The sequence below is a fragment of the Phocoena sinus genome, chromosome 16 (assembly GCF_008692025.1).
Source record: "Phocoena sinus isolate mPhoSin1 chromosome 16, mPhoSin1.pri, whole genome shotgun sequence".
NCBI lineage: Eukaryota > Metazoa > Chordata > Mammalia > Artiodactyla > Phocoenidae > Phocoena > Phocoena sinus.
This window is the reverse complement of record NC_045778.1, coordinates 44,726,833-44,746,099: the sequence shown is the minus strand read 5'-3', so window position 1 is coordinate 44,746,099 and position 19,267 is coordinate 44,726,833. Positions and strand designations below refer to the sequence as shown.

Sequence of the window (19,267 nt, the reverse complement as noted above, 5' to 3'; positions counted from 1 at the left end):
ACATTCTGCCATTTCAGGACTTGGTTATGACAAGTTTATTAAACACTGTGATTACATTTTAATTTGAGTCGATCAATAAGTATACATAACCCTCAAATCCCCTGAAGCAAATTGTTGTTATCTACTGCCATCTAGCTAAGATAAAACACCTACTCCCTCCCGAAGAGGATATAAGGACCTATCCCTTACTTGTTAATTGAAATGACACAACTGTCAAGGCATAATTTATTATTTCAAAGAGCTATATAGGGGAATGATTTCTTTCTTCAAGCAACTTTAACTGTTGATAAAACAAGCTTTCGTTTTAAATCCAATTTACATTGTCATTTCCAATTCTAATAGTAATTTTTCATTGTGAATCACCCTAATGCTGTGTTTTTTGACTGCTTTCCAAAAGGGTATTTTAAAATTCACAAATTACCTACATCGAATATTTAGTGATGAAACTGTGTTGCTGGTAAACATTTTGTGTGCATATATTGTGTTGATTTGTCACATAACACAGATTTGAGACAAATTTTTAATTTAATTTTTAAAATCAGTTACAAATATATTTATATATGGGAGATACTCAATACAGATCTGTTGAAGGGCTAGAAACCAGCTTTCTAGAGCCCTCCAAATTCCAAAATGGCTCAGAAACAAGCTGTCAAGAACTGAAGACCCAGTGATGGATGTTTATGGTCAGTTCCCTTCATGATGAAAAAGGAGGGTTTTGATTGGTAAGCAATATAAGGATAATTTTCACCTGTACACTTGGGAGAAGCATGGAGAAAGTGAAAAGAACAGAGATTAGCAGAAAACGCTTCAGAGCTGACTCACGGCAATTAGCCTTTGCAGTGAGAAGCAGCAAACATTGGGTTGGCCCAAAAGTTCGTTCAGGTAACATCTTAGGGAAAAACCCGAACGAACATTTTGGCTAATCCAATATTTCAGTAGTAGTGATAGAGTTGCAAACTCCCATCCCCAAGAGACTGTCCTATATCAGTCACTTTTCCTAGATTAAGACACTGGAGGCGCTAAAGAAGAGGTTTTGGTGCTCAATAGCAATGGCTACTACTTACTGAGTACCAGATGTGTGCCAGGCACTTATTCTAATACACGCCTCAAGTTCTTTGTATCCTCACAACAACCCAAAGAGTTTCTGTTACTAGTCTCATTTTGCGCATGACAACACTAAGACCTGGAGAGGTACAGTCAGTTACTTAAGATTAAACAGTAAGTGGAGGCCAGATTTGAGCCCAGGATTTTGCTTCATTCAGAGCGCACATTCGTAACCTACGGCCTCCTCTGATGAATTTGAGTTTGCATTAGGATTTTTTTCGTCTTTCTGCTAATGATCAGCTTGTTCAGAATATAAATATGAATACCATTCAGAGATGTCATGAGAAATTGATCTCTCAGTAAGTGTGTACTCTCTTTACAGAAACAATGCATTTGTCCATTTGGTTCCATTTTATTAACAACTGAATATTAAGGGAAACAGATCTGTTGCCCAGCATTGCAACTGCAGAAATAACTCATCTTCTAACAGGAAGCAAGAATTGTAGGCTTTTGAAAAGGCCCACCCATATTGCAATTAGACAGTCCTGATACAAGGAAGTAATCAGTTTTCGTATTAAAACAAGGCATGTAATATGAAAAAAGACAAAGCTCTATTCTGTGTACTGTTTTGTTTAGACTGTTTTGCTTTGCTGTGCTCTCCATTGAGAAGGGATTGAAGTCATATACAGCACTCAGTATAAAGTTGCTCATTAATTATCTACACATGGATCCTTACTATTTCAGGCAAATGATCTCGCAAAGAAATATGCTGCTCTTGATAGACAAACATAATTAAGGACAAAGATGAAATGACCTTTAAGGTGCTATTCTAATCCCTTTCCCAATACACAGGATTATATAGTGTTGGTTCTGCAAAGATAGCTCCAAGTCAGAAAACAATTGCAGCATAATGTATACCATTCATTTCCTAATATAGATGCAATTCTTCTCAAACTTTTTCTTGTCCTTATAAATTCACAATTGTTCCATCCAGATATTGTTGAAGAGAGATACTAGAAATCTAGTGATTACAGTTAAGAGTCTAGTATCTAGAGGAGTAGATATCATCATGCCCTGAATTGTATTTCAAAAGAAGGATATTCCCTTTGGGAAGAGCTAATTATTTCAGTGACAACTCAGGGGACATTAGTAGTTAAAATGAAGACTATACCTTTCTGGAAGACACTGCCTATTTCTAAAACATGACCTGAAAGATAGCTGCTTTAGCCTTAGATTCACTGATAAATTTTGCAAGATAGCAGCCGTATCGTACTTTTTGGTTTGTTAGAATTTCTCAATATTGAAAAAGAAGCAAATGTGAGCAAGATGCAGACTGGTATCAGTGACTCTCATGAAAGCAAGCTCTGGGCCTCCGCTTTGCTGCATGTTCCCCAAAACCACCTGAGTGCTTGCTGTCCTGTTACATCTCAGCCAACTCAAGAGCTGATGTTCACACTAATGTTCTTGAATTTTCACGAAATTATTTAATTGCATTTACTACTACTTGGGAAAGAAGAGGGGGGGAAAAAAGTAGTTTATCTTTCTAAGGGATTCCATAGGGAAAAAAAAACAGGTAAAGTATAAAGGTTCTGCCCTAGAACCAAGGAGTCAACCTTAGACGCCAAGGTTTTTTTCCTTTACTGTTATTTCATTAAATAAACACACACTCACGCACACATACACGTACAGAGAGACAAAGAGCTTTCTTGCTAAACATCATAATCAAGTTTAATACACATTCCCTTCCAATTGCCTTTTTCCTTATCTTTTAGCTCCATCTTTTCCTTCTAATAAGAAGGCAGTAGCATAGGAAATATTATTTGTCTTGCTGACAGAAGTTTCAGACAGAATACTTAGATTGCGATCTGTTATCAGTAGCGTTGTAACTCATTTCCAAAGTGGTTCTTTGAAAACATTAACTTTTATTCACACTCATGAGCCACATCTCTATTATTTAGAAAGATTAAAAAAACTAAGAATAAATATGACTAAACTCATAAACCCTTCTTTAAAAAACACCCCTTGGTAGACGAGGTCTAAAATAGGATTTGCCTCTCTTCTGCCCACCTCTGTAACTGCCTTTTAACACTGGAGTGGGCTGTTGTGAGGAATCCACGAAGTACATGAAACGTGGTATGTGGTTGACCTCCTCTTCAGTATATTCAGGAAGTTAGATTTAACCATCCTACTCATAAGGGCAAAGAATTCCTTGACTTAACCCTCAGATGCTTTTTAAAACCCAGTATCCAAAGGTAGCCCTAGGACATTTGGCCAGTAGGACACTGGTCTCTGGGGTCACATTCTGGCGTAGGAATATAGTGACATGAGAAACTGACCCTTATTAGACAAACTAATTTCTTTCCTACTTTTTATTCCGTTTTCTGTGTCTCAGAGGTTCATTTGAAGATTCTACAACCAGATTTTACACAGCATGTGTGGTAGAAGCTTTTGCCTATCTGCATTCCAAAGGAATCATTTACAGGGACCTCAAGCCAGAAAATCTCATCCTAGACCACCGAGGTTACGCCAAATTGGTCAGTGTGTTTCACACATGGTTTCTGCCCTGCACTTTAAAATACTGGCTAATGAACAGGCTGTAGCGTTACTGTTTTCAACTAACTATTCTTTCAAGTTATGTAAAGGTCATGAGAAATTAAATTGGCTAGGTTTTAATTAATAATATTGCTGGCAAAACATGCTTAAATAGGCTCGCGCTTGCTTGCATGTGTTCGTAGACCCAGAAAAGCTTCGTAGAAGTCCTAGGTCTAGCTGGGTTTCTGCTATCCAAAGGGAATAGGTCATATGTGGAGAACCATGAATCATTATCTTAAAGAATACTGTAATGCTAATGGAAAAAAAGGGCTTGCTGGCAATGTTATCCAGGCCATGTTAGTAATAATATTAGTAATAATAAAATTGGCCAAGAGCTCTAAAGATCTACAGTAGAAGGGAAGTTCTCTTATTTTAAAATGTGTAACTTTCGTAGACTTTGGATCTTTCAGTGCCTGATTCTGTTTTTTAAATTTTTGGAATTTTTATTCAACCTATGATTTTCAAAGTAATCACATCAATGATAGTTAATTATTTGTATTCTCAACCAGTTGTTTTAGAAAAAAAAATGGTTTTCTGCATTTGAGGCTCCTGCTTCAAAAGTTTTCTAGAAAAATGAAGAATACGTTTCGATTTTATCTCTTTGTTTTCCAAGGACAGAGTTATTGGTCCCATAGCTTTGTAACTCAGCTCCTTCAACAATAAAAATGGCTTCTCAATTAACACTAAATGAATTGTCCACTTCATTAAGTCCAGCAGATATATGGAAAATATGCCTGAGTAAAGGAGAAATTATTTGTTTATACCCCAACCTCCACTGGCATAAAAGAAGGAAAAATGGAAAGTATTTCCATAAAGAAAAGTTTGCCTTTATTTTCGGTGATGTGAATTTTATCCTATGTTAAGGTTTCAACTTTTCCTTTTGAAACTGAGCTTGAGCAGGGAGGCTTTGTTTGTTTGAAATATACAGAGGACTTCTTTTAGAAGACAGGACTACAATAGTTCAAATCTGTTTTTATTTTATTATCATCATCAGCATACTTCAACAAAGTAACTTTTTGCTTTTAAGCTTAATCAAAAGTGGCTTGGAATATCTTGTTTTTTTCTCTTTGTAAGGTTGATTTTGGCTTCGCAAAGAAAATAGGATTTGGAAAGAAAACGTGGACTTTTTGTGGGACTCCAGAGTATGTAGCCCCGGAGATCATCCTGAACAAAGGCCATGACATTTCAGCCGACTATTGGTCACTGGGAATCCTAATGTATGAACTTCTGACTGGCAGGTATGGACATTGATAGAGAACTGCTGATAAAAATAGACCAGCAAACAGCTACACACTCCTGTCTGTGTCACTCTGACGAGACCATCTTAAAGTACTTTCACCAGATCTTGTTACCACACTTTTTAATCAGTTTTGCAGATAACCAGGAATTCATAAAGTAAAAACGAAAATGGGTCAGATGAGGAGAACAAACTCAACATCAACTCTCAACTCTCATTATTTATACATATGTGAATGTGGAATCATCTAGTGTCTTTCTGTGAGATCTCTGAGCCTAGTCATTTAGCCAGCAAGGAAGATGAAAGTCATATAAAAATACAGAGTCAACTATTTGTAGAAATAAGAGAACCTGTTAGCAACTGTTATATCTAAGTGAGACGTAAATGCTTTGCAGATCTGTTGTGTAATAATATTGTAGTCATCAACAACTAAAAAAGGTCCTGTGGATACGACCAGGTATAAAACGGACTATAAACTCAAGGAAAAGAGGAACAAATATGCCACCAAGCCCTGTGCTCAGGACAATAATTAAGAAGGTCATTATGAACTGAAGAGCTCAGAAGAAGGTTAAGTTTGTCCAGGGAGGCTTTTGAAGAACGTAGGACTAGCTGGGCTTTGCAGGAAGAATACAGAGAGCAAAGTTCACTCCAGGCAGAAAGGCATGGCTTAAATAGAGGGGGAGTAGTGGGCAAAGACGTGTAAAAGGTTCATGTTAAGAAATGATGGGAGATCCAAAAGAGTCATCTTTCAAGAACAGTGTTTGGACTCCATCCAGAGAGGGACTCATGGAGGATTTTCTGATAAAGGAGTGATGTATGTTGTGGTATTTAAGGAAAACAAGCTGGCAGTAATGGGTAGAGCAAATTGGAAGAGGGATGGGGAGGCTAGTTTGAAGATAATTCCCATAATTCAGATCTAAGAAGAAGCATGCAGTGGAATGTGAAAGAATTACTTAAGAGAACTTAGTAGCTACAGTGAAAATGAGAGGAAGATGGGACTTTCAGTCTCATGGTTATTTGTGCGGATTCAGTGAATCTATTAAGCACTGAGAAAGTCTAGAACATAGGAAGCACTCCATTGATGCTAGCACCTACTACTAGTACTACCATTACCAGGAACAGTTATGTGGTGGTTTTTATTTCACTTGTGGACATTTTGAATTTATTTATTTATTTATGGCTGCGTTGAGTCTTCGTTGCTGCACACGGGCTTTCTCTAGTTGCAGAGAGCGGGGGCTCTTTGTTGTGGTGCACAGGCTTCTCATTACGGTGGCCTCTCCTGTTGCGGAGCACGGGCTCTAGGCTCATGGGCTTCAGTAGTTATGGCGCACGGGCTTAGCCGCTCCACAGCATGTGGGATCTTTCCAGACCAGGGCTCGAACCCGTGTCCCCTGCACTGGCAGGCGGACTTCCAACCACTGTGCCACCAGGGAAGCCCACTTGTGGACATTTTATACCATTACTCTTGAAACATCTTACGTTGACTTCAAATTAACAAACCTCGTTGGTGTTTTCTGTTAATTTTAGATGAAAGATACATAGGCAAAGGCAGCTAAATACCACAGGAGAAATGATTCAGAGAAACATGGGAAGAGTTCAAATTGTTATCTAGAATTTCTTTGCAGCTGTTGAAAGCATGATCTCTTTAAAAAAGTAACTTCACGAATGTCTGTAAGTGTTCATAGATGAAAATTAGTAAACTTGCAGACCTCAAGAACAGTACAAAGCTGAAAATCATATTATAAGCAACAGAAAAATAGAATAATAGCAATTAAAAACCCAGCCAGCCAGGGAGATAGTAGATAGACCTTAGGAAAAAAAAAAAGGGTATAGAAATTATTACAGAAAGAAGATACAGAAGTCCAAGGAAATAGGAAAAACAACTGTATATGAAGAGAGGATTACAAGTGGGATAGAAAACATACTCAATTACATGATAGAAAATTCATGACATAGACCAGTCACAGATGGTCTCAGTGGATCATTTTGATCAACAGTAACCATGGGGAAACAGTCATAACACCACCATGTGTCCTAGTGCAATTTCCTAGCTTCAATGATAAGGAATAATTATATAGTCTCTAAGCTACAAAAGCATGTCATATATGATGATGGGAGTGAGGAGGATTAGAATTCAAGTTGTTGGCCTCAACTTTCTCTATAGCACCTTTAATGCCAAAAGATAGAATATTAAGAACTACGTAGTTCTGAGAGAGAGTACAACTCAACTAATTTATACAAAATCAAGTTATTCTTAAATTATTCTTAAAGACAACATATAAAGTGGGTACCCCAGGGCTTCCCTGGTGGTGCAGTGGTTGGGAGTCCGCCTGCTGATGCAGGGGACGCAGGTTTGTGCCCCGGTCCGGGAGGATCCCACATGCCGCGGAGCGGCTAGGCCCGTGAGCCATGGCTGCGGAGCCTGCACGTCCGGAGCCTGTGCTCCGCAGCGGGAGAGGCCACAACAGTGAGAGGCCCACGTACGGCAAAAAAAAAAAAAAAAGTGAGGAAAGCAATTTAACAATGACTAAGGAATAAATGAAATACATCTGGGATTCACCTGTAATCATTTAACAAATAGTAACCAATAACTTTTGTCAAGAACTGTGCTAGGGATTTCCTGGTGGCGCAGTAGTTGAGAGTCCGCCTGCCGATGCAGGGGACGCAGGTTCGTGCCCCGGTGCGGGAGGATCCCACATGCCGCAGAGCGGCTGGGCCCGTGAGCCGTGGCCGCGGAGCCTGTGCCCCGCAACGGGAGGGGCCCCAACAGTGTAGAGGCCCGCATACCGCAAATTTTTAAAAAGCGCTTAAAGTGTGTACCCCAGGGCTTTCTTAGAAACACTACTGTATGACCAAGTCAACTAAGAGATGAATCAAAATAAATTTGGTTATTGAGCAGAATGGAAGTGTTACAGTCTTTGGCAATTTTAAAAGTTAAGGTGGGAGAGAGAAGGTAGGAATGACTATAGGAATACTTATTTCTCATAATTCACAACTAGGAATCTTAAGTATTTTTTTACAATTGAATTATGTCATTATAAAAAAGAAAACTCCAAAGTGTTTAAAATATTTTTTCTTTAAAGTTTATTGGAGTATAGTTGATTTACAGTGTTGTCTGTCAGTTTCAGGTGTACAGCAAAGTGATGCAGTTATACATATAGCTATTCTTTAGATTCTTTTCTCATATAGGTTATTACAGAATATTGAGTAGAGTTCCCTCTGCTATACAGTAGGTCCTTGTTGGTTACCTATCTTATGTAGAGTAGCATGTGTGTACTCATCCCTCCCTGCTACGTTTCCCCTTTGGTAACCATAAGTTTGTTTCTGATATCTGTAACTGTTTGTTTTGTAAATAAGTTCATTTGCTTTTTTTAAATTAGATTCCACATATGAGTGATATATGATATTTGTCTTTCTCTGGCTAACTTCACTCAGTGTGATTATCTCTAGGCCCATCCATGGTGCCGCAGATGGCATTATTTCATTCTTTTATTATGGCTGAGTAATATTCTACTGTATATATGTACCACCCCTTCTTTATCCACTCCTTCACTGATGGACAATAAGGTTGCTTCCACGTCTTGCCTATTGTAAACAGTGCTGCTGTGAACATTGGGGTGTGTGTATCATGTTTTTCTCCAGATGTGTATGCCCAGGAGTGGGATTGCTGGGTCATATGGTAGCTCTATTTTTAGTTTCTTCCCACCCTCTCCAGCACTTATTATCTGTAGACTTTTTCATGATGGCTATTCTGACCAGGGGAGGTGATATCTCATTGTAGTTTTGATTTGCATTTCTCTGATAATTAGTGATGTTGAGCATCTTTTCATGTGCTTTTTGGCCATCTGTATGTCGTTTTTGGAGAAATGTCTATGTAGGTCTTGTAGGTCTTCCACCCACTTTTTGATTGGGTTTTTTGGGGGGTTTTTTGATAGAGAGTCATCCCTTGTCGGTTGCTTCATTTGCAAATGTTTTCTCCCATTCTGTGGGTTGTCTTTTCGTTTTGTTTATGGTTTCCCTTTGCAAAAGCTTTTAATTAGGTCCCATTTATTTGTGTTCTTACTTTCTAGGCGGTGGATCCAAAAAGATTGCTGTGATTTATGCCCAAAAGAGTGTTCTTCCTATGTTTTCCTCTAGGAGTTTTATAGTATCAGCCTTATATTTAGGTCTTTGATCCATTTTGAGTTTTTGTGTTAGGGAGTGTTCTAATTTCGTTCTTTTACATGTAGCTGTCCAGTTTTCCCAGCACCACTTATTGAAGAGACTGTCTTTTCTCGCCTCCTTTGTTGTAGGTTAATTGACCAGAGGTGCATGGGTATATTTCTGGGCAAAAACATTTTTTAATGTTGTTGGTGAAGAAGCACATATTGAAATTCCTCAGCTTAACTTCAAGTAAAATTAAATTGAATACTTTATATGTTTCACATATTGCCTGAATATCTTGGCCAGAACATGCATGGCTTGCAAAAGTCACCTTTAATAAAATTATGTTAGAAAGAACAAGTTGATAACAAGAAACTCCAAGATGTGGTGGTTCTTCATGTTTAAACTAAAAACTGGCAAATTAACTTGAGAGTAGAGAGAATATTCAATCATAACATTATGTAAAGAATTCTTAGAATACTAAATAGAATTGGATATTAATACATTATAAACAGTGGTTTAACGTGACACTTAATGACCAATAGAAAGTACTTATGGGACAAAACCTTAATGCACACAGCCCTTTTTAAGCAATTCATTGTTTTCAACTTTCTCAATAGAAGGAAATATTTGAACTGCTAATTTTATGGATAGACAAAAAATAATCCAGAAAACGTCTTCCCCCAAGAAACATGAATGAGCCCTAAGAAATCAGCTGTCAAAATTTAAAATTTATTGGAGTATAGTTGATTTACAGTTCCCTTCTGAACTGTGGGAAAGTTGATGGAAGGAGCTGACTTTAGTCACATCTGTATTCCCTGAGCCTGGCACAAAGCCACAGTCCAAGGATGGATAGGTAAATAACCCAACAGATCTAGCTTATGAGGGATTGGGTATCACATCCTTTCTAACAAAGAGGATGTCTTGCACTAGGTTATCTACTGAGGATGGATAAAGAGGGAGAAAAAAGGATAGGAAGAGCACTGTTCTGTAGAAGCATTAGTTCAACAAATATTTACTGACCACTTACTATGTGTTAGGCGTTCCACCAGACTCTGGGAATACCAGCAGGGACTGGAAGGGAAGACAGACATAAAACAAATACTCATCAAAATGAAGTAGTTACAAAGTATAGTAAGTGGCATACAGGGTTCTATAAGAGTGTAACAGGTGAATCTAACTTAGACTAAAATTTAAATTCCAGTATTAGATTATTACATTAGGTTTGTTGGTTGATAATGTTTATATGATTCATTACATTTGGGTGATCAGAGCAGGCCTTTTTGAGTAAGCAGCATAACACTTAATAAGTGAGGCATTAGCCAGGAGGCCTGGGAAGTACCTAACAGTGCCCTGAGGTGGGAGAGTGCTGGGTACTTCAGAGGAGCAGAGAAAGGCTGGTCTACCTGGATCCCAGTGAGTGAGCGCAGTAATGGCATGAGATGGGGTCATACACCAGTGATGTTCTTGTAGCCCATTCTAATGATGTTGGACTTCATCCCAAGTGTAATCACTGAAAAGAAATGAGGGGAACAGTGGACAAACTTGACCCATTTATGGGTTTTGCTAAACAATTTGCTTGGAAACATTTCCACACTGTTTTGCCATTAATCAAGTTTCATTTCACTATTAATATGTCCCCAAATAAGAACTGTCATTTGCGGAGTTATAACAATAAGTGTTCTTATTTAGAAAACCAAGTACTATCTCTTTTCATGTCTCTCATTCTTGCAGCCCACCTTTCTCAGGCCCAGATCCTATGAAAACCTATAACATCATATTGAGGGGGATTGACATGATAGAATTTCCAAAGAAGATTGCCAAAAATGCTGCTAATTTAATTAAAAAACTATGCAGGTAAGCATTTCAACCATATTATTTTTTAAAGGATCATAATATGGAAACAATTAGATTCCTTAACAATTATTTTATTTTTAGGGATAATCCATCAGAAAGATTAGGGAATTTGAAAAATGGAGTGAAAGACATTCAAAAGCACAAGTAAGTGTTCTTTCCTTATAACTTTAGGTTTCAGAAAGTATTTTCCCAGGCTGATGTTTTTAAGGTAGTGGTTGTATATAACTGATGCAATTAGTCTATGGGAATATCCAAGGAGACATGTAGACTAGTTAGCCTTGTTATTTAAGACCTTTCGAGTTGCGTCTCTGGGACTTTATTTAGACATATCTGACCCTCTGACATTCTAAACAACAGATTCACTGAATTTAGTTTTTCCTGACTCAAACTAACTAGCACTTTTCCTCTTGAGCATGAAGAAGAAATACATATTTTTAATCCTGGAATTCTATTCTCTACCAGAATATTAAAAACAAAAGTACTCCACCATAGATCATGCCTCATTTCCTTGAGTCAACCTAAAATATATTTTTCCAACCATTTCCTAGTTAACAGTCTTTTTTCTCTGTCATAGCATCTATTTTTTTCCCAAGCAATAGTAGCATCTTGAAGATCAGACCTTATCCATGTTGACTGGATGTATCTGAAGCTAAACTAAGACCATATTGGTTTTTCCCTATTAGTCTGTTTCTGTAACATGCACAGGAAATTCACGTATCTACCAAGAGGAATGTGTTTACCCTATGAATGTCTAAAAGGCCTGCCAGGAATTTGGTGTAAGCATTTGTGAATGATGAAACCTTTCAAAGACAACAACAACAAAAAACCTTCTGTGATATTTGGCCCTCATTTCTACAGAAAAGCCATACACAAACTACCTTTATTCTACCAAAAAGAAAAAAGAAAGAAAATGGGATACTTAGAGACCAAGACAGTGATGTGAACAGGTTAATTAACTGAGGCTGCCCACTGAATCACTGACAATTTTCTGTCCTGACACTTCATGCCCTGATTCCACCTTCTTAAAATAAATCTCCTGTAGGGCCCAGCATATTATGACATTTATTAAGTTATAATGATTGTGTAGGAACAAGGTCCGAGAGACATTATGACTGAAATTCCTAGAATAAAAAGGAGTTGCTTTCTAATTAGTGTCTAAAATTTTGACAATTAGATTTTTTAAAAAATATGCATTCCATTTAATAAGCTAACATTTAAAAACATGCAATTAAATTGAAAATGTTTGCCTGTTTTCCATCAGTCATGGACATCATACACAGGTTGCAATGCGAAGACTTCAGCTGAGGTAAAATGTCTTTAACTATCTACTTCTTTTCCTTTCTTAGATGGTTTGAGGGCTTTAATTGGGAAGGCTTAAGAAAAGGCACCTTGACACCTCCTATAATACCAAGTGTAAGTAGACTTTCCAGCTTGTACTAGTGTGACACACGTGAAGGTGTTTGTCAGTCATCAAAGGTCTGCTATTTTTATCCTATGATCAGGTTAGATAAACTATAGGAGAAATACTAGATTAAAATAGTGACATCTTCTACAATCCAAGCTTAAAAACGGTGTTAAATATTGACAGAAGAGTATCATGAATCTTTTTTTCCTCATAATATAAAACCTTCATACATCTTCGCCCAAGAATATATTCACAACCTTATTTAGTCATATTCATGAATTACCACCAAAACTATGTACACTGTTTGCACGTACATCTTCTCTCTATACAAGATGCAGTAAGTTCTTAACAATTTAGTGTGTACCTGAGTATACTTGGTGTGAGTTACAATTATCTGCTATTGTTACCTTCTGTTTATGATTTCAGTTTACTCTCCACCATGCTCTGTGTCTCCAAGAGTCCAACCCAAATGGACCACAACAAAACATTCCCAGCCCTTCGGTTTCCTGTTGGGTGTGCTCAACAGTCCAGCAATCAGTTTCAACAGCTTTCAATTCCTGGCCTATATTGTTTCACTTACGCCCCACATAGCTCCTCTGCCCCCGCCCACATAGTACTCTGAAGCACTCCTAAGCACAATGGTGTTCTTTTAAATTCTCTTTTCTTAACACATTAGGTGTTTTGTTAAACTGCTAAGCCACTAAGTCGACTAAGTGTTTACATGCTATCATTAACCTGAAATAGATTTCAATTGACTGCATTTATAGGTACAATACGATATCTAGCTAATAAAATGTGATGTGTCTCAACTAAGGAGGAGAGGGCTGCGTTGCAGTCCTGAACCTTTCATTTCTATACTTCCTTTTTCTGGGACTAATTTAAGATCACTTCTTCTACAGAAATATTTTTCCTACTTCTAAGATTTATTTCTACGCTAATATTTATGTTTATTCACAAAGCAAATTACAGATGCTAACTGCATTAATAAAGTTTTACTTTTAGAACAAGAACAGTATAAGAAACTTGAAGAGGTAAATATTAAGTCTAAATTATCCTAACTTATATTTACCAGGCGTCTCCTTTTATGCAGTCAGTAGTGTTAAATTATATGGGGGAAATATATATATATATATAAATATATATGTATAATAGAATATGAGGTCCTAAATATTATAGAATATAAGGGAAATTAAAGTGTTTCTTTACTGCTTTTACTCATGCTCTGCAGATTGGACTTTGCCCAGTAAATTTGTAAGAGTTTTTGCTTAAGGTTAGAAAGGGCTTTTTATCATACTTAGAATAAATACACCGAAATCCTTAAGATGACTTCTGCCTATTTCTCATTTCACTCCCCTCCTCTTTTATACAGTAGCCAAATTGACCTCTTTTAGATACTTCATAGCATGGAGCTCTCTCTTTCTCACCTCAGGACCTTTGCATGTGCTATATACCCTCTTTATGGAAACCGTTAATTCTTAGGTTTAATACTTTTTCCACAATCACTCTTTTTTACTCATGACACCTTGTACGTTTTCTTCATAGCACTAACCAAAGTTTATAATTGTCTACAGCTGTAATTATTTGTTTGACTCACACAATTTATTCTTTCCTAGAGTGTAAACTCTATGAGGGCAAGAGCCATGTCTATTTTTATTCACCACTGTAACCCCCAAGACAAAGGACAAACCTGCTCATGGTGGTAGACATTCCAAAAATAGCCATTGAATACAGACTGAATAAAGAATGTTTTAAAAATCTAGCTTGGAAGGCCCCTAAAAAAATCAGAAAATTTTACCGTTCGTTCTCTTGTTCGCAGGTCGCATCACCCACAGACACAAGCAATTTTGACAGTTTCCCTGAGGACAATGACGAACCACCACCTGACGACAACTCAGGATGGGACGTAGACTTCTAATGTATTTCTCTTACCTGCTTCTGCCTTGCTGAAGACAGCTTTTTCTGAGACACAGCTGCCAGCAAACCTGAAAGAAAGAGAGAAGATTAGTGCTCGGGGTCACCATGATGCCTTTGATCGATGCTGCTCCAGTAACTACAGTGGCATTAGGACTTATTGCTTAGATGACAATAGTGCTCTTTACATGTTTTCTGTTTGAACCTAAAAATAGCAGTTGACATGGTGGTCCTGAAGCAAAGCCTTTCACCAGTAAAGAAATGTTTTCTATGGTTGCAATGATCTTGCTTTGCTCTGATTATAATTTGAAAGACTGTAAGAAACACTTCAAAGAGAGTCAGTACCTTGCTAGAATTATCAAGGAGATCAAAAAATAATATATTGGGTACGATAGATTAGATTACTGTGGTACAAAAACTGGACTCTTCCCTTTCTTCAAGTGAGGGTTGTAGACTCTGTTACTGCAAGCTGGTGTAAATACCGTATACAAGAGGACCACACATCTGCTGGTCACAGAGTTCATGTCAAACCAGTGCTAGAAGTTTCATGATTTTCTTTCCCAGCAGTGCTGATGACGAGACTGAATGTTACCTTTCCTTTCTGACAGATTTTAAAAATTGATATGATAAAAGCACAACTGCTATGGAGTCTGCTGAGAACTCTCATAGCAGGTATATATGTGTTTTCACAGAGGACTGAAGAACACAACATGCATGATATTTGTTTCTTTTTGATAAATTGGCATGACAGAGTGGGACAAAAGCAATTCACAAACCATTTCATATTTTTTTAAATAGCGTGCTTAAAGATGGTCCTGGAAATAAATGACTAGCAGCCAACTGGTTTTTATTTATCTCACACACCCTCAAATATTCCCTTTTATAAAAATAAGCCCTTAGGGTAGGGTAGGGTGGGGTGGGGTGGGTTGGAGAGGGATGAAGATCCATCCAAAAAAATAAAAACTATATATAGGTGCTATGTATATCTTTCATCTGTAAATGTCAGTGTCTAAACAGACAACACAAATTCTAATCATTACATGTGTAGCCAGAGAATCAAGCATTTTCACTAAATTTATCAAACCAAACTTCTGTCAGATTTCACTTATACAACATAGTCTAGGGTTGAGGGAGACACAGCATAGTCTAGGGTTGAGGGAGAAAGGTGACTAAAAATATATTTGAACTAGCTTCTTGTCTTAGGCCTGAACCAAGAAAAGAAAAGAAAGCAAGCGCAAAATCATTAAGATTCACCCGATGAGAACCCTTACCTATGTGAGGTCAGGGAACAAGACAAGAACCTGGGCAGGTGTGATTACCTTTTTGTCAATGGGCAATGAGTCTATTAGCACGTGAAAGGAGGAAAGGAGTAGAAACAGGAACCCGATTTCTTAAAAGTAAATTGGAGCTAAGTAGAACAGAAATACTACAATTCTGAAATATCAGACTAGCTAGGAAAGACTAGATTTGAAATATCGAATTGATTTGCTTTTTCACATGGGGAAAAGAATCAGCAATTTAAACTGAGTCCTTTGTTGGCAGGCCAGTTGACAAGTGTTAGCTGTCAAAAGTAGCACAGCCATTTGGAGCTTTTCCTGGACAAGTGGCATTGTACCTCCTTAGGCAAATGTATAATTTTATGAGCTGTCATCCTGATTTGGAACTGTATATGAACATGGCATATTAAACAGAGGTTTGATCTTTTCCCGTAGACAGTGTTTAAAAAGTCAATCAAATATAGACAGTTCTGCAAAACACATGTCCACCGAGATTATATAGTATCCAAGAAGGCATATATTATGATTTTTGTTTGAATTTTTCATACCAAGACTACTTTAGAATATGATATGTTATCAAAATATAAAAATCTAAGAAACATTTGGAAAATAAGAGTATTAAGGGCATATTATATATAATTAGAATAAATTTAAATGAAAATTTGATCCTAAGATATTATTATTATTCTTGTATTATCGGATTTTTCCCTCCCTATTTCTCAAAATTGAACTATTCCTCAAAATACTCACCTTCTTCTACAGATATTAGAAGATAAAATTAAACATATCAAGTTAAAATCCAGCTATGAATGCTACTTCAGAAGTTTAATATTGCTTTTAATTGGGCTTTTAAAAATATAATTTCAATGTTATTAGTCAACGTTCAGTGATTTTTTTTTTAAAGACAGTGGTGTAGGCATGCTAAAGGTTTGCTAGAATATTAAATTCACTTAGTCATTTTAAGTAAGAGAATCTTCTCCTGCAACTTTTTAAATAGCCCCAGAGATTAGCACTTACTGTGGATTTGGAACTATGGTTCAAGTCTAAGACAACCAATATGTACAAGTTCTGTAGAAAATGAAGAAGCAGCATTCAGCATAATGTAACTGTAGGTCGTTTCTCCCACTTGTTAATGCATCTTTGTTCATTTCACCTGTGGCATTGCATTAGGACGTCTAAAGCAATCACCAAGAAAATAAAGGTGAACTACATCTTTCAAGAATTACTAAGAGAAAACATTCACCTAATTTTCAACATTGAATTTTAAGGATTTAAATCTTGTCTTAATGAAGACACTAGGGCTAAAATTCATGGTCAGCTTCATAAAAAGCACATCTCACTTTATTTCTGAATTTTTCATGCCCCCTCTATTTTCTTCCACTAAAGAACATCCAGATAAGTTAGAATAGCGCCAACTTGTTTGATTTGTTAACTGACTTTCTTGTTAATACTTCAAGTATGGGAAATAAGGGCTTTCTGTGTGTCTTGACTCACAGGAAAACTGAAAACTGCCAAGGAAAGGAGCGACGTAACACCTGAGATAGATTGAATACATTAGGGAAAGTGATTTCTGGAAATTTGCTAGGAATGATATTTGTTTGTACCTTCTTTGTTATTAATATAGGAATCAGATCCATGTGGCATTTAAAACAAATTTATTTTGATTATATTCTTTACAAATCATAACTTTTACTTAAAATTATGGGATATGCATGTGAATCACACATGTATAATATATAAATTCAACTACTGAATTTTTCTTGTCTCATTTCTAGAAGACTGAACTGATGGTGAACTTAAATTTAAAGAAGTCAGCTACCGCACCGAAAATAAGGATATCAGAGCTGATTTCATACAGTAGAGGTGATTTGTGCATCATCCATAACAATGTTTTCTTTCACAGTAGGACCACAGACAAATATTTATGTAAATAGGTATTTTCGTGTGATGTTTTGTGGTACATGTAACTTTTTTTAGTGTTTCACAGCATTATTATTTCATTCAATTTGTACTGAATAATGTCTTTAGGTCCAAGTAGACTTGAATTAATGTCATAATTGTCAGTATTATTGAAAATTACGTCAACTGTACTGTTTATCCATCTGTCCCATAGTTTAGAACATGACCTGGCTATCTGGCATTGTTGCAAGTGCCTTAAATTCATGGCATCCTATTAAAGAAACAAATTTGGTGTTATGCTGCATGACAAAGACAAACACACCTCAAAATGTTGTCCTTTCTCAGCTTGCTGCGTTTTACAGTTCTTTCTGCTAACAATTTATAAGCCTTTATTACATAATATCGATGAATTACAGAAATGATGAAGTTGTTCTCTTATTTCTGTTAAACGTACCAGAGCTGTGTATCTGTTCATGAGATACAGCGTCATTTCTGTGAAATGTATAAATGTATGTGCAGGTCAAATTAATATATGACATACTAGCAGTCTGTATACAGGTATTCCTGTTTTGCTGAGCTGTGCAGATTCAGTTAAAAAAAAATTCGTGCAGTCAAGTTCTAAAATATCTCGTTTTTTAGACTCCATTAACAACAGTCCGACTCAAAAGAAAAATTGGAAAATGACTGCTAACCAAGCCTCGTCATGAAACCAATGATGAAAAAGTACCTTGGTGCACAACTCAACAAAACAGGATGCTTCCTCTGAGTTCTTGTATATGCAAATCACTTATAAGGCAAGTTTTCAACAGACCTAGAAAGCTAAACATTGAAGGTGTGTTAGCCCTCCCCTTTATCTGCCCCTGCATCAACGGACAGAGCTCTGGGACCTTGACAGTGACTCAGAGGTTTGGACTTTCCAAGTATAGGGACATTTCTTGAAGCGTCATCTATCAAATTTATTTCAATGTATGATGTTTTTACAACTGCTCAGTTCTTTTGTATTCTTACAGCTATGGTTATTTGATTGTCCTCTTACAATTCGTTCTATATGAAAGAGTCCTTTGTTTGTCAGAATGCAACAACTGTCATCAAATGGTCACTGACCACTTGCACTCTTTTGATGTAGATTAAACACTTTTTCATAAACTTAACCTGCTTTGATTTGCTCTGTATTTTTCCTGCAGCTGTAATTGCCGAGTGCCTGTTGTATACTTTATAGAGTTGAAATAAAAAAATAATTACTTTTGAAATTAGTTGATGTTTAATTTCAAACAAGATTTTAGGATAGAATTAATATATTAGAATTGAAATACCGTATAGTGCTATTGTAGAATGTCACTATAACAATGTAGAAAATACTTATAACCCAAGTATCCATCATAAAATGATGTGTTATCATCTAATATAAAACTAATCCAACAAATCAGCTTAAAGAATTCAACAGGGTTACATTAGGCCATCCAGTGTGAAGAGCCACACGAACCTGAAAATTAGCAGTTTTCTGTGTGCAGCTACCACACCACCACCATCACCACTACTACCACTCACTCCTTTTTGGGCTACCCCTAGCCAAACTCTGAACTAGGCACACCGTCAAAGGGGCAACATACAAGAATACAAGGCATGCTAGGAGGGAATTATTTAATATGAAAAGTAACTTCATGAATCTTTGTCTAAGGTTTGTTCACCTAATCCCTCTGTTAAACTTCACATGCATAAAGAATATATATTTAGAGAACAATAAGATTGCGACAAACTCAACTCTCCACAGCCCTGGTGAACATATTGTTGCTACATCCCTTTGCTCCTCACTGCAGTGAATGGTACACAACTTAAAACTGGCTGCAACATAAAGATCCCCTTAATCTAACTGCATTCGTCTTGTTGACATCACATTGCCAG

General features: G+C 36.8%; 1 protein-coding gene across 3 annotated transcripts in view; it reads left to right on the top strand.

Moving 5' to 3' along the window:
• PRKG1 (protein kinase cGMP-dependent 1) overlaps nucleotides 1–18,611 on the top strand; it is a 1,343,672-nt gene extending 1,325,061 nt beyond the window's left edge. For all 3 annotated transcript variants that reach the window (XM_032607772.1, XM_032607771.1, XM_032607770.1), the window contains exons 13-18: nucleotides 3,437–3,578; nucleotides 4,711–4,874; nucleotides 10,751–10,873; nucleotides 10,955–11,017; nucleotides 12,220–12,286; nucleotides 14,095–18,611. In XM_032607772.1, coding sequence (XP_032463663.1) covers nucleotides 3,437–3,578; nucleotides 4,711–4,874; nucleotides 10,751–10,873; nucleotides 10,955–11,017; nucleotides 12,220–12,286; nucleotides 14,095–14,193 — 658 coding nt within the window. In that variant the 3' untranslated portion in view covers nucleotides 14,194–18,611. The remainder of the gene's footprint in view (nucleotides 1–3,436; nucleotides 3,579–4,710; nucleotides 4,875–10,750; nucleotides 10,874–10,954; nucleotides 11,018–12,219; nucleotides 12,287–14,094) is intronic.
• The last annotated feature ends 656 nt before the right edge of the window (nucleotides 18,612–19,267 follow it).